Source organism: Macrobrachium nipponense, chromosome 41, assembly GCF_015104395.2.
Source record: "Macrobrachium nipponense isolate FS-2020 chromosome 41, ASM1510439v2, whole genome shotgun sequence".
NCBI lineage: Eukaryota > Metazoa > Arthropoda > Malacostraca > Decapoda > Palaemonidae > Macrobrachium > Macrobrachium nipponense.
Window position 1 is genome coordinate 2,957,265 of NC_061102.1, and position 14,343 is coordinate 2,971,607.

At 42.7% G+C, this 14,343-nt stretch overlaps 1 protein-coding gene across 1 annotated transcript; it reads right to left on the reverse strand.

Moving 5' to 3' along the window:
• Positions 1-12,096: 12,096 nt before the first annotated feature.
• Positions 12,097-13,838, reverse strand: LOC135212866 (small ribosomal subunit protein eS21-like). Its single transcript, XM_064246631.1, has 4 exons — positions 13,670-13,838; positions 12,693-12,764; positions 12,332-12,387; positions 12,097-12,124 (listed from the first exon to the last, which is right to left on the reverse strand). The coding sequence occupies exons 1-4, from the start codon at positions 13,781-13,783 to the stop codon at positions 12,115-12,117; spliced, it is 252 nt and encodes an 83-aa protein (XP_064102701.1). The 5' UTR covers positions 13,784-13,838; the 3' UTR covers positions 12,097-12,114.
• Positions 13,839-14,343: the final 505 nt, after the last annotated feature.

Sequence of the window (14,343 nt, forward strand, 5' to 3'; positions counted from 1 at the left end):
ATTCACATTCAACAGCCACACTCCACTTCCATAAAGGAGAGTTGCTTAACTTTGGGTTCAAATATTCCAGTCTTCACTTCCAAACCACACCAAGTCTATTTCCAATCTTTTCTACGAATCCCGTTATTCCTTGTTCACCATTCTGTGATTACTTCTCTCATTCCACCTTCAAAAAATAATTATACGAATCAAAAGCTTCCAATACACCGCCATCCACTTAACTTTATAACCATACCCTTGCTGATACTTACTCTTAACCTCTTCATCTTTCTTAACTTAAACAATTTTGTGTTCCTCTGATTTCGCTCTTCACTTCATCCACACAGATATTCGATGGACAAAGAGACATCACACACACACCCTTCCTCAGATAGGTACACTTTTATACCAAACCAGTCACTTCTAGTCCACGAATTCTAAAATATTCTGCTCCCATCATTACAGCTTTCAATGCCCCGCCCCTGCAACTTCAATCATTCCATATATTCTCAACACTCTCCATAAAGATACCTATGATTCTGTCATATAAATGTGTGTGTAGTAGATAAGGGAGAACGTATGACAGATGATGGGCTAAAAGGGAAAGCAAGAAGTTTGAACATGTGATGAATCAAAGCTGAAAAGTAATATGTGCCCCTATAATAAAAAGAAGACTGGGGAAAGATGCGAGATATAATGCGTATTAATTAACTCAAGTCATTTCATATAAAACCTTTGCAAGCCTGATTCAATGTAACTGAATCCTACTTAATCTCAAAGCTGCATTGTAGTACTTCATGCTGCATTACGTTCCCCCTATCAATTCATTCATGAACCTGCCACGCAGTGAACAGGACCTACTTCTTTCAAGGGTAAGAAAAGTAAACACTCCATTGGAACGTGCTGTAACATTTCCCCGGTAGATAATAAGAGTAGCAACCTGCTTTCTTAGCCACTCTGCATCTCGGAGATTGAGAAACGGTCCGCAAAACACGTATCACCATCGGACATTCGAGTCAAGTACATAAATGCTCTTCGTTCTGAGCCTAGAAAAAAAAAAAAAAAAACAAAAAAAAAAAAAAAAAAAAAAACTGAGCTCATTCGTTTTCGTTTTCCCGGTTTCTATTATATTATTTTTGGAAGTTTTTATTAGTAAAGATACACTGTCCGGAATAAATAACCTGGAAAAAGTCTGGGATGATATATTAATCTTTATCCTTCTCCTTACCCACAATGCCACCAACACGAGATGGGGCCAACTAAGAGAAGTTTATTTTCGTCATTTTTCTTCGCATGCACGAAGGCGCGAGCCAAAGTCAGTCTTGCACATCTCACGCCATGTGAAAAGTGGGCATCATTTTAAGGATGTAGGCTGGGTATACCTACTCGTACCTTTGCAAGTAATAAAACTTTCCTCCCCCCCTGTTTTCAGAACTATAGATAAATGACTCCCCTCATGCAAATTTAGGCACGATGGTTTGAAAGCACTTTCACCACGTAGATGTTGACAACCATCCTATGTACCAAGTTTGACCGGCATCCTTCCGAACATCCAGGACAGTTGGGATGAGAGGGTAAAACATGTCACTCACACCTCAATGAAATGAACAACTTCTTTCCTGCAAACCAGAATGGGCCTTCGGTGATAACATCATCCCTATGAAATGGGTAGCCAGTCAAAATCTGCACCGTGACTAACAGCCAAAAATATTGGACACAAAAATAAGTACATTTATGCATAATATACATACATACATACATATATATATATATAATATTTTTTTTCATATAGATATATGTATACTAATAAAAAACATCAGTGTGCTCGCCGCATAGCATATAGATTAAAACCCAAAAACTCTTGTTAGATTAAGATGACTTGTGCCAGCCTGAGTTCGCGCTCTCTGGAGCAGGCCATTGAATAATCTTGTATGGGTTAATCTCTTAAACTGAATCCGGTCAGAGGGACAGGATAACAAATGGGTTATCAGACCTTTTCGAACTCTCTAATACATTCCTCGTCACGAACTTGTTTTAACTTAGAAGATTGATGGGGATGACTTTACAAAATAACAATACTATAAACAATATGAATTCACTAAAGAGCTGAACTTTTTTTGTGGTCATATTTGAAATTAATGACGTACTGTTTGCTGTCTTCTACAGCATAAAAAAATAAAAAATATGAAAGTTGGTTTTTGTCATTAAATGATTACAGCTGAAGAGAAACCCACGTAATGCTACTTCAAATTGTTGGTCACGTTTGGGCCTTTTATTTTTTCAGACCTGCATTGCTGTTTTTATGTCTATGTTTTCCTTTGGTTTTATTTATTTGTTCTTGTCTCTCAATGCTCCCTTTTCTCAAGATTCTGAATGATACTCTTTTTCACAATTGGTTAATGCCGTTATATCAAGATTATGATCGATTGATTCAATACAGAATTTTTGCCAAAGGCTAAGCACCGGGACCTATGAGGTCATAAAGCCATTGGTCCCGTTGCTGAATAACCACTGGTTCCATGCAACGTAAAAAAAACATACAAACAAAACAAAACAAATCTATGAGGTCATTCAGCGCTGAATTGGAAATTGACAGTGAAAGGTTTAACAGGAGCAAAACATTGCAGTTGCTCTATGAATCAATAGTGAGGGCAGGGTGGAAAGTAAGATGGAAAAAAGATAATATGAACGGAGGTACAACAAAGGGAAACGAAAGGAGTTGCAGCTGCTCAGGGTTGAAGGAAAGTTATAAAGGACCCCAACTAAGGCATACAGTGCTGCGTGGGCGGAGCACTGGTGGTACGACCTCTATACGGGGTATAACGATCATGCTGGTAGAAATTAAGTCATATATCAGTTACAATTTTTTAAAGTTTTACTGATAATGCCATCTAGAACGTTTGAATCTCCCTGGGCAAGTACTGTTTAAGTATTAAGTAATGCCAGGAGCATATTACTTGCAAGTAGTTAAGCCTAACAAATTCCTTCAAGCAGAATGGTAAATTGTAGGTCTCACTTTGTGACAATAAAGCTGAATTCATAATTTTCTAGGTGATTAGTATGCTGTTACTGACAGTGAGGTCAATTTTATTTTATCGAGATCTTAAAAATGCGGTTAGTACAGGCCCAGTGTAGAGAAACCTAAAAAGTCATTCAGCACTAAAGGGAAATTGACAGGTTTGAAAAAGGTGAAACTATGATCAATTGTTAGGAGGGGTGGAAAATAGGCAGAATAAAGAGAATATGAAAGGAGGTAGTACATCAAAAGGAACAAAAGGGGGTTGCAGGCACGCTACTACGAACCTCGAGTAATGGCTAAAGTGTACTGCATGAGGTGCACCAATGGCACTACCCACCCTATGGGGTCACTCGAACTAACATCCAATCTACTCTATTTACTAAAAAGCTTCCGTACGAGGAAAACATCTCCTCTGGCTTGTATGGGTCTTGAGTCTTGGCTACAAAGCCAGGGACAAACGAGAACCCATCTCCCTCCAACGCCTGCCTGTGTGGACACTTCGTAGGACAGCGAGTGTAGTTCGCTGACCCTCTTCGAAGATGCCAGGGCTAAGAGGAAAAGGGTCTTCAAGGTGAGGTTCTTCAAGGAAGCTGAATGTAAGGGCCTCATAGGGAGGACCTCTCAAGGATTCCAGGACTAAGGCTACATCCCAGTGGGGAGTCCGTAGCCTCTCTCCCTCGGGGGAACAGGTCTTCCTAAAGTGCTTGAAGAGCAACAAAAAATTTCTGGAGATGCAGCGAGGTCCATGCCTTTAAACGCGAATACTTGATTTAAAGGCCGCTCTATAACCTCCACTGCCGATATGGATAGTCGTTTATCCTTCCTGAGGTGGTGGAAAAAAAAACCCGCTAGTTGAGGGATGGTGGCCTCGTCTGGGGCAATGCCTTTATCTTGACACCAATCTTGAAACCGTCGCCACTTTCCCTGGTACAATCTGCCTGAGGAAGGTTTCACAGGATTGGCCATGGCCTCAGCTAACTGCCTGGAAAAACCTCTATCGCGGAGGATTTGGATGACAGTCTGAACCCGTGTAAGCGGAGGGCCAACGGATTGGGGGTGTAGGCATCCGTTGTTGGGTTGGGCGAGGAGATCTTTATTCTGTCTGGTAGGCTTACCGGCCGGTCCTCTAACTGAAGATCCAGCACTTCTGGGAACCAGGGGCTTCCGGCCACCAAGGAGCTACTAAGGTTACTCGCAGGTTCTGCGAGTAGCGAATCTTCTGAAGGATCTTCTGGAGGAGGGGGAAAGGCGAAAGGCGTAAGCGTCCAGGTCTTCCAATCTTGCAGGAGGGCATCCTCCCCCGCTGCCTGCGGGTCTGGGAGTGGGAGAAGAACACTGGCAGTTTTCTGTTCCATGCGGTGGCAAAGAGGTCTATCGACGGAGAGCCCCCCACCTCTTTATCAGGCCATCTGCTACTTCTTGATGGAGGGACCACTCTGTGTTGATTATCTGTCCCCTCCTGCTCAGATGGTCCGCCCAAACATTTTTCTTGCCTGGAATATTCTTGCCTTGAGGGTGATGTCCATTTCCTCTGCTAACTCCTGGATTTGTACTGCCAGGCGACAGAGATCCAGTGAGACTGTGCCCCCCTGTTTGTTGAGATATGCCACCACCGTGGAGTTGTCTGACATTAGGCCCACCGTTTTCCCTTGGAGTTGAGACAGGAAGTGCTGAAGGGAGAGGAAGACTGCCTTCAATTCCAAGACATTGATGTGAGCTGCTTTCTCTTCTTCCGACCACAGGCCGCTCACTTCTTCCTCCGTCAGGTGCGCCTCCCCCCACCCTTCTTTTGATGCATCCGTGAAGAGAAGAATCTCTGGGGTTCTCGGACTGAGAGAGATGCCCCCTTGGAGTGGGAAGGCACCATCCACCACTCCAGGGACTTCCTTACTTCTTGGGGAGAGAAGAATTTTGCTGTTGGGGTCCCCTTCCTGAGGAGACCATTGTTTCTTGAACAGCCACTGAAGCGGCTCATACGCCTTCTGCCATGAGGCACTAGTCTCTCTATTGAGGCCATGTGTCCTAAGATGGACTGGCAGAGTTTTGCCGTGGGAGGGCTGGGCCCCAAAGCTCTCCGCACTTGAGATACTAGGCCGGAGACCCTGTTCTCCGAGGGGAAGGCCTTCATGAGGGATGAATCTAGTGTCATTCCGAGGTACACCATCCTTTGCCTGGGGAGTGAAATCCGACTTGTCGACATTCACCACCACTCCCAGTTCCTGAACGAATGACAAAACTAGCTGAAGGTGCTCCGCACACTGCGCAGCCGTCGGCTAAGATGAGCCAATCGTCCAGGTAGCGGAGGAGACGGATATGCCTCTTGTGTGCCCAAACTGACACTATCTTGAAGACCCTGGTGAACACCTGTGGGGGCTGTGGCGAGGCCGAAGCACAGGCGGTGAACTGCAGAGTCTTTCCTTGCTGACAATCCTGAGGAATTTTCTGGAGGAGGGGTGAACAGCGGGACGTTGGAAGTAGGCCATCTTCGAAGATCTATTGAGGCCATCAAGTCTCCCTCCCTGACACAAGCTCGAACGGAGTCTGCGTTTCCATCCAAAACTTTGTCAGAGAAAGGAACTTGTTGAGGGGTGAAACAAGGTCTATGACCGGCCTCCAACCCCCTGTTGCCTTTTCTACAGGAAGAGTCTGGAGTAGAACCCTGGACCTGGATCCTGAACCTCTTCCAACGCCCCTTTCTGAAGTAGCTTGGATATTTCCTCCTCCAGGGCCCGTCCGCGGTCCGAGTCCGGTCGATAGGAAGGGACTTGGATGGGGGTAGGGGATAGAGTGGGTGTAGACTGGAAGGGAAGACGGTAGCCTGACTTGATAACCTGCAGGGTCCAATCCTTCCGCTCCTGCTTGCTGCCACACTTGCCAATGGCAGCCAAGCAACCCCCTACCTTCCGCTGACGGCAGGATCGGCCTAGAATTTCTTGCGGGGACCTCCCTCTCTTCTGTTGCCCTTCTGCTTTCCGCTCCTTTGATGGAAAGGGACGAGTCTTCTCCCTATGGAACTTGTCCTTCGACACAGAGTAAGGTTTCTTCTCTCTCGCCTACGCACGGGAAAAACCGGTCTCTGCGCTTCTCTTACCTGTTGGCTAATCTGTGGTGCTGGCCGTGGTCTATGGCCCGGGGTTGCGGAATTGGGAGAGAGCCCTAGATTGGAGAGATCGCTCCTTATTCTCCGCTGCTTGCGAACTTCTTCCGCAGGAATAAGTTCTTTCTGGAACAGCGGGTTTTTCCGTAAGTCCGGGAGGAGGTCTCTCACCACTGGCGATTTGGCCTCCTTGAAGGCATTCTCTCTCCTTTTCAGCCTCCATATTAGCCCACAGGACCGCTAAGTTGTCTGCTTGGTGCGAGAGTGTCTTGATCCCACACTGCATGAACGAAGACAAGTTCTGCTGCTGCTGAGGCTGGAGCTCGGGTAAGAACTGCGGAAGTGCTGCCAGTAGACGTTCCATCCACGAATCGTAGCGAGGGCAGAGCTAGAGCGCGAATAGTCCTTCGGTTTCTGAGGGAGAGAGCAAGAGGTGCTTTTTCTGAAGCGCGTCCAGACTGGACATCTAAGAGATCTGCAAGGTCCCTCGGAATATGCAGACTCCCTTAGTTTGTCACTGTTGGCCTATAATACCTGCGGACCCCTGAGCAGGGATAGGAAGCCACCTCTGTTTCTCAGATACCCTATGTGAAGTCGTGGCTTCTCGGGACGCTCTAGCCATGGCTAGCCTAACCTGGTTGCTCCAGGGGAGGCTGACCGAGGGGGGCTGTGAATTCTTCAGGTTGAGCACCTTATGCACCTCTGACTGAAACTCCTGGTTCAGTTCCTCAGTTTCTGTTAGGCCATTGGCGCTTCTAATCAACGACAGAATCTGGTTGAATGATAAGGGCTCGGGCTCCGCAGGTGAGCTAGTCTGACTGCCGTCCGAATCGGGGTCATAATCGGGCTCCCCTCGGAGCATGAATCGGGCTCGGAATCAGAGTCAGAACTGTCACCCAAATCTGGAAACAGTTTCCTCTGACTTCTTTTCCAAAAGGAACTTCTTCCTGGCTTCTTCCATCCTACGGGCAGACTCCTCTAGGACTGGTGTTCTTCTTCTCCACTTGCTGGGAAACCTCCTTTTTGGAGCTTAAGTAGTCCTCCACCGCCTGTTTGACCAGGTTCGCAATGTCCAGTGCGGGAGTGAGGACCTGGTGGCCCCCACTGTACCTAGGCTAACTGATGGAGGTGGTGCGGAGGTACTAGGCTCATGCCTAGGCCTAGCTTTTTCGGGCATCAACGCTGGCACTGGTCTCTCAGCGCGACCTAGGCCTTGCGGCATCGAAAGGTCTCCATGATGCTCCTCCTTCCGAGCGTTGTGGCTGGCTGGCTTCTTGCGTCGGGTTGCCGCAACTTCTGGAGGGGAGGGGGCCTCCGGCTCCTGCGAGTTGGGTCCCGTTCCGGGCTCCTTAGCACTGTCTCAGGATGGGAGGGTGAGGCATCAGGTCCGTCACCGGATCCCTCCTGGGCTGGACTGATTGTGCCCGAGAGGAACAGGGGGTTACCTTGGCACCGGCTGTGTCTCGGTACTGCTATGGTCATACCTAGATAGTTCGGCCGTTTAGGCTAGGCTGGGAACAAGCTCTCGGTTGAAGACCCCTTCTTGTTACGCTTCGAGGCAGGAACATGGATCCCAGCCCTAAGGTAGCTTCTTTCCTCTTACCTGCTTTCCTAGCCCCCGACGACGAAGGTTTCTTTAGCCTAAGTTTCGTTTTTGGGAAGGACACTAAGCTCACTAACTAGGTCCCCCGTTAATAAGGAGGAAGGATTACTAAGGCCTAGTGTTCTCCAATGGGCACTATCCCCCTCACACACGGCCTTAGGCACAGTAGTCGGCCTAGGCCTAGGCTTATCGGCATCAACATTAGCGTCACTGAAAACACTCTCATGCGCCTCATAATAGAGCCTCCACTGATCATTATTCCATGCGCACAGGTTGAACACAATGCATCAGGGAACATTCAAAAACCCCTACAAGCAATACACCAAAGATGAGGATCCGAGGTTGGCGAAGGCAAAGATGTACCGCAACGCATGCCATCGGAAACACACACACAAATCCTCCCCGAAAAACCCACCATAGATCCGCCTTCCATACTTACAGGGAAGTTAGGATGCTAGGTAATACTAAAGGATAAATAAAAGGATAGGAATAGGGCACTGGGGAAGCACTCAAGCACAGGATGTCAAGATATATCACGATAAAGAAAGACTACAGTCGGCGGTCATGCGTTGTTTATCTCAAGTCGGGTCAAGGCGGAAGGAGTAGGTGTTGACACGACGGCTACCGCGAAAAGAATGGTATCACAATGACCTACCCAAGCTGGACCGGCTCACCCCGCGCAGTTACCCAGACCCAGGTACAGCGATTCAAGTTTGAACTCTTTGTATGCGGTAGCGGCGGCGCGTTCCCGCGGATATCCTTTTGTTAGACAAACCGACGGTTTGTACTTAGTCGGAACAAAGCTTCCGTACTTGTGACATCAAATGCCTTGTGAATGAAGAAACAATTTAAAATTTCCACATGAGATGGATAAAACATCTTTCCTGGTATTGGATGTCTTCCTTTACTCCCAAAAGGAGAAATGGTCAATGAAGTTGTCCATCAAATGAAACCACGTCTTGCTAAAGAGCAACAAATAAGTCCTATGCATGGGGGGGGGACTGACAAGAACAAGCTGTATTCCTCCGTATATCTACATATTCCTTGTACATTTGTCTGCAAAAGGGATCTTGTTAAGTACACCTGGGGGGCCTCAGTAGCAATGCACTACTGCCCGATTCTTTTTCACGCTGTGTTCAGTATAGAACAAAATAAAATTCTTGGGTAGAGTTGTTTTGACCTATCAGTGATTGATATTTGAAATGATTTACATTCTACATTTAGACCTTGGCAATTTTATTGGCTTGTAGGAAAATACCTCCTACCCATCATTAATTATTACTGAATTTCCTAGCATTAGCCATATGGTTTCTTTGGAGCACCTCTTGAGATTATTGTGGAACTTTAAAGTAAGTCTGATTTTCCATTAGTACTACTTTCTCATCAGGAATTCTCTCTCTCTCTCTGTTATATCTTACCTAGATTTCTTCAATCAAATCTCACATCTTTGGTTTGGTTTATGTATATGACAGGGCTTTTATGTATATGACTGGGCTTTCAGATGTACTAAGCATTTTTTTACATTTTTCTTTGAAGGTGGTTATACATTAAGCTCTGATAGCATTTTAATTGCTGCTTGGCAATCTAAACTAATTAAAATTCAAGATCTAAGTTGCCATTGACTTCCAACTGGATTAAAGAAATAAAAAATATAGACCAAAGGCCAAGCTATAGGACCTATGAGTGCCAAAAGGGAAATTGAAATTAAAAAGGATTAAAAGGTGTACCAGAAGGAAAACCCACAGTTGCACTATGAAACAATTTTTAAGAGGTGTAACGTGAAACGGAAGAGAACATGAATGGTTGTACAGTAAAACAATATGAAAGGGGTTGCAGCGGAGGCCACAGGGATGTTGAGTGAAGAGTTGAATACAGAATTTAGGCCAAAAGCCAAGCACTGGGACCTATGAGGTCATTCAGTGCTGAAATGGAAATTGACAGTAAAAGATTTGAAAGATGTAATAGGAGGAAAACCTCGTAGTTGCACTATGAATCAAGTATTAGGAAAGGGTGGAAAGTAAGATGTAGAAAGTATATGAAAGGAGGTATATTCAGTAAAAGGAACGAAAGTGGTTGCAGCTAGGGGCCGAAGGCACGCTGCAAAGAACCTTAAGTAATGTCTACAGTGCACCGCATGAGGTCCACTGATGGCACTAACCCCCTACAGGGCACAGGGATGTTGCATGGAACAAGTAAAGCCTCCACTGCACGGATGGCACTAACCCAAATTGAGGAACTTCCAATAGGCTGTTCATCATGAATCGAAGGATATAGAACATTATGTTCTTTGGTGCCTTTTGCATTGCTAATCCTTCTGGTACATATATAGAACATTATGTTCTTCAGTGCCTTTTGCATTGCTAGTGCATATACAACACACGACACTGATTAAATATTGATTGTGGGAAAACACCTGACAGTTTGAATGTCCAACTGAAAATTCTATATTAACTCTTTGCTTTGCTCAGGTGATGAATTCCAATACAGACACCTCTTATTTCCTTGTAGGAGAAATTTTACTTTTTTACCACAAAGCTGGCAATTGCTCAATTTGCCTTATAACATAGTTTCAAGGCAATTTTTATTTTCATGAACATGTATTACACTGTAAATTTTCCAGTTTTTTTCTCAACTTTTTTTTCAGTCATAGTTTCCTACTCTTGAGATTTTTAGTATGCACTCAAAATAATAGAAAAGCAAGGTTCTTGCATGGGAGAAGACTTATACTACGTCCCATCATTCCCTAGGCAATGTCTGGGATATACACTTTTCCTCTATTGGTACAACTTCTAAATTTCTCAAACGGGCAAAGGAAACGAAAATTACAAAGCTTTAAAGCAATTTGCATTTTTGTTAGGTTTAAGAACCCTGTCTGTTACATACAAGTATTCCTCAGACTGACAGACCCAAGTGCGGTGTGCAGTCACAGCATTCTCTGGCTAGAATTTCCTCTTGTTAAGTCAGAGAGCTTGGACAGACCACCAGACAACAGGAAACCATCTGCACACATCATTCAAGTGGTCATAAACACAACAAGTTAGTTGGGACCACAGTAATCTGAATGAGTTTCTCCAAAAGTGCCTCAGAGGATCATATCAATTGACAAGATCAGGTTCAGATGGGACACGTCTCATATATCATCACACAAGGAATGAGTTCAATGATCTCTCCCAGGTGTAACTCTAACTGTCTGCTATAGTTCCGATGGAACAAGATTCTCTAGTTGCATAAGATCCCATAAAGCATGCCTATAATTATTCACATGAACATGGTGCATAATCAATCCTGCAGGTAACAACTGACAAACAACTTAACTGATGATAACCAGTGAATGGAACAAGATCCTGAACACAAGACTTGCCATTAGCAAAAGCTGAAGAAGCAGAGGACACAGGAGATTTAAAAAATGACCACTATCATGCACACAAACATCACCATGTTACCCAATGGTACCATACAAAGGCAATGTATGTGAATCCCAAGTATTTGTAGCTTAAAAGAGTGGGAGGAGGAAGAGCTCCTCTGTTTCTTTACCTCACTCCTTACATGTCTTACTCTCCTCTAATGGTACATGACAGGTGGTTAAGGTGAAGCAGATGTCAAATGAGCACCAGTTACAGGGCACATCTCACATTATCAAGACCACCACCATTGGAGGCTCAACAGGGTTAAGAAGGTGCAGCAACAGAATACAATGATCCTGAAGACTTAGCCAAAGATAAATAGTCTAAAAAGGCAGCAAAAGATGAGCTCTCCTCAAGCAACCGATATATTAAGGATAGGTGGTGGAGGGCATGATCACACACGAGGTGATCTTACCTCATGGGAAACCAGCAAGTACACCCAACTTGCCAGTGGGGATTTCCTCCCTCTAATCTACCTACTACCAGTCCAGTTTTTTTTTTTTTCCAAAGTTTTCACAACAGATCCCAGCGTGTGCTGAGTAATAACGCCAGTATAAAGTTGATGGTTTGTATCTCCATAGGAACAATTAAAATTCAGATTAGTGTTTAGTTATTCAACAATGGTTTATCAACCATGTTTGAAAAAATTTTGTCTTCAATTAAATCACAGCAACCATAATATAGTTACTGTATAACAATGATTTTACATTTATTTCCCACAAACACTTGAACTGTGGAAACCAAGACTTTGCTACTTTTCATACAAATATTCTGACATTGGAGTTTCCACTCCAGACTGAATAAATGCTGCCAAGATCTGCAATGTCTGAATTTGCCTGCACTTAAAAACAAATATTGTGAGCAAACATACACTTTGTTGTTCCATAAAAGTTTCCTTTAAAGGAAAAAAATCAGGAAAAAACAAAAAAAAAAAAAAGGGGGGGGGAAAAAAAAAAAAAGGGGGGGGGGGACAAAGGTGAAATCATACTATGCATTAGCCACATCAGTTTATTCAATAGTTCCTGAGGAGAAAAAGGAAAAAAAAAATTCATCATTATATCAATTGAACATAGCCTCTTCACATACTACATATAAGCAAAATATCAAAACGTTCATTAACCAATATATAAAAATGCACAAATGAATATATAATTCCCTGAAAAAGGCTTCAAGGTTCAGTATGTCCAAAACTACATACTACATATACAGAAACACATTACTAAACTTACTTAGGAAGAACACCGTCCTTCTTGGCCAATCGCGCCAAACAGTCATCAGACTCACCCTGTGAAATTGCATTATTTGAAATAACTGTCAGGCATGATTTGCCAAAAATAATATGCGATTGTAGTACTGGAGCATTCAAACATGCCAATAAATTTCAAACTTATAAACCTGGTGATCCTTAACAATCACGAATATAGCAAAATTAAAACGCACATAGAAATATAATATTACTAAATACAGTGCTATTCCCGTAAAAAATGCACTAATGCAAATACTGACAAAACTAATATTTACGACATGACTATTTCATTCTCGTATAAAGAAATTGATAAATTAAAACTTAAGACATCAACACATCCTTACCATCTTCCTAATTTCTCCACAAATAGCATAGGTCTTGTACTGGCCTGTCATTCTTCCAGTGCTTTCATCAACCTGAATCACAAAAGATAATGTAAGTATCAACACACTCAAATCAATGCCCATAACTATGATGCAACTGTTTGAAATAGTTCATAAATACTGCATATGTATTAGCTGAATTCTGATGAAGGCCTATGACACTTTACTAAGTCTTTTATCTCCCTCTCCTCTTTCAAAGAAAAGTTGAGGGTATAAATATGTAATTATCATTTCTCTTAAAAGTGCATCTCAGTTTGCCCCTCAACTTTTCAAATGCTTCCAAGTCTGACCTTCAAATAAATAGCAAGATCTATTAGAAATTATGATACTGTAGCACAGCCTACCTTTGAACATTAATGACAACCATTCACACCTAATTTTAAACTCTATATAAGTACAGTGTTTCTAAACTACACTGCACTTTATATTCAACTTAAAAGATATATAGACAAATTACATAGTTTCAATTAGAAACCCATCAAAGAACACCAAGTACTGAAGCTAAGATATAATTATATCAAGTAGGATGAAAGATTACCGAATCAAAATCTCACCTTATGAAGGTGAATACCGATTGTAAGCAATTACACAGTAAAACCATATTAACACATCATTCACAGACAGACTATATGTTGTAGATATGTAGAAAATCACCAAACTGCTTAGTGAATAGAGTAGACAGCTAAATTTTCAAGTTTCCTGAATGGTGTGGATGGGATATTTGAGGAAAAACTATATGACACTGAAGATATTAACAAATACTGAAGGTATCTCCAGTGGTATTAACCGTACTTAATACACTGACATAAAAAAACTTAAAAATATTAATAAATAGTGGCAGAATACACATGCAATAGTTTCTCATTTCAAAGCTTTTTTTTTTTTTTAACAAATAACAACTCTTTCATTTTGAAACTTGAAAGAAATATATTGTGTACCTCTGCCAAGTTAATCTGGATGGAGGCATGATCTTTGGCATGGATGATTCTGTTGGATGCAGAGCACTTGCGTGGCACGTACAAATCCACGTATTCTCCAGAGTCGTTCTGCATGGTGGCTTTTTGCAAGGGGTTACTTCTGGAATAAAAAAAAAAAATTAAGTTAGGCCCAATTGTATATATTCTACAGCATTCAAAATAACCAAATAACACATAAACCAAGCAATACACTACAGCAGCAACTCGGACTTTCTACATATTTTGCAAGTCTGGCTTTCTGGTACATTAAAAAGACCCTATATTACAGCTAACAGCCACCCCACAAATTAACCTGTACTGTACTTTACACTTAATTTTCAATAAAGAGCCTTATCTAAAAATTTATTACATTTCACATGGTAAATTAACAAATAAATAATTACAATAATGTCACTTAGGTATGAAAGATCAATAAGGTGAAGCATGTAATGTTGTAAATGCAAAACATGTTTTGCAGACCATTTCCTACATCCAACAAATTTAACCAGAGAGTAAGATTAGTAAAATCCGCAAATACTTAATACCCCTCTAAAATTGCTTTTATGTGCCTATTTTCACAGTTCAAACACCATAAAACACCTCTAAAAACATTTACACCCCAGGTGCTTAACACAAAAAATGTATTGTCACAAAAC

What these genes read in the sequence shown, in the direction of transcription:
- LOC135212866 (XM_064246631.1), bottom strand. Translation starts at nt 13,783, where the DNA reads ATGCAGAACGACTCTGGAGAATACGTGGATTTGTACGTGCCACGCAAG. An exon ending in TCCAGATTAACTTGGCAGAG is followed by an intron (nt 12,765 to 13,669) that starts GTACACAATATA and finishes TTTGTGATTCAG; the next exon opens with GTTGATGAAAGCACTGGAAG. An exon ending in GTGGAGAAATTAGGAAGATG is followed by an intron (nt 12,388 to 12,692) that starts GTAAGGATGTGT and finishes GCAATTTCACAG; the next exon opens with GGTGAGTCTGATGACTGTTT.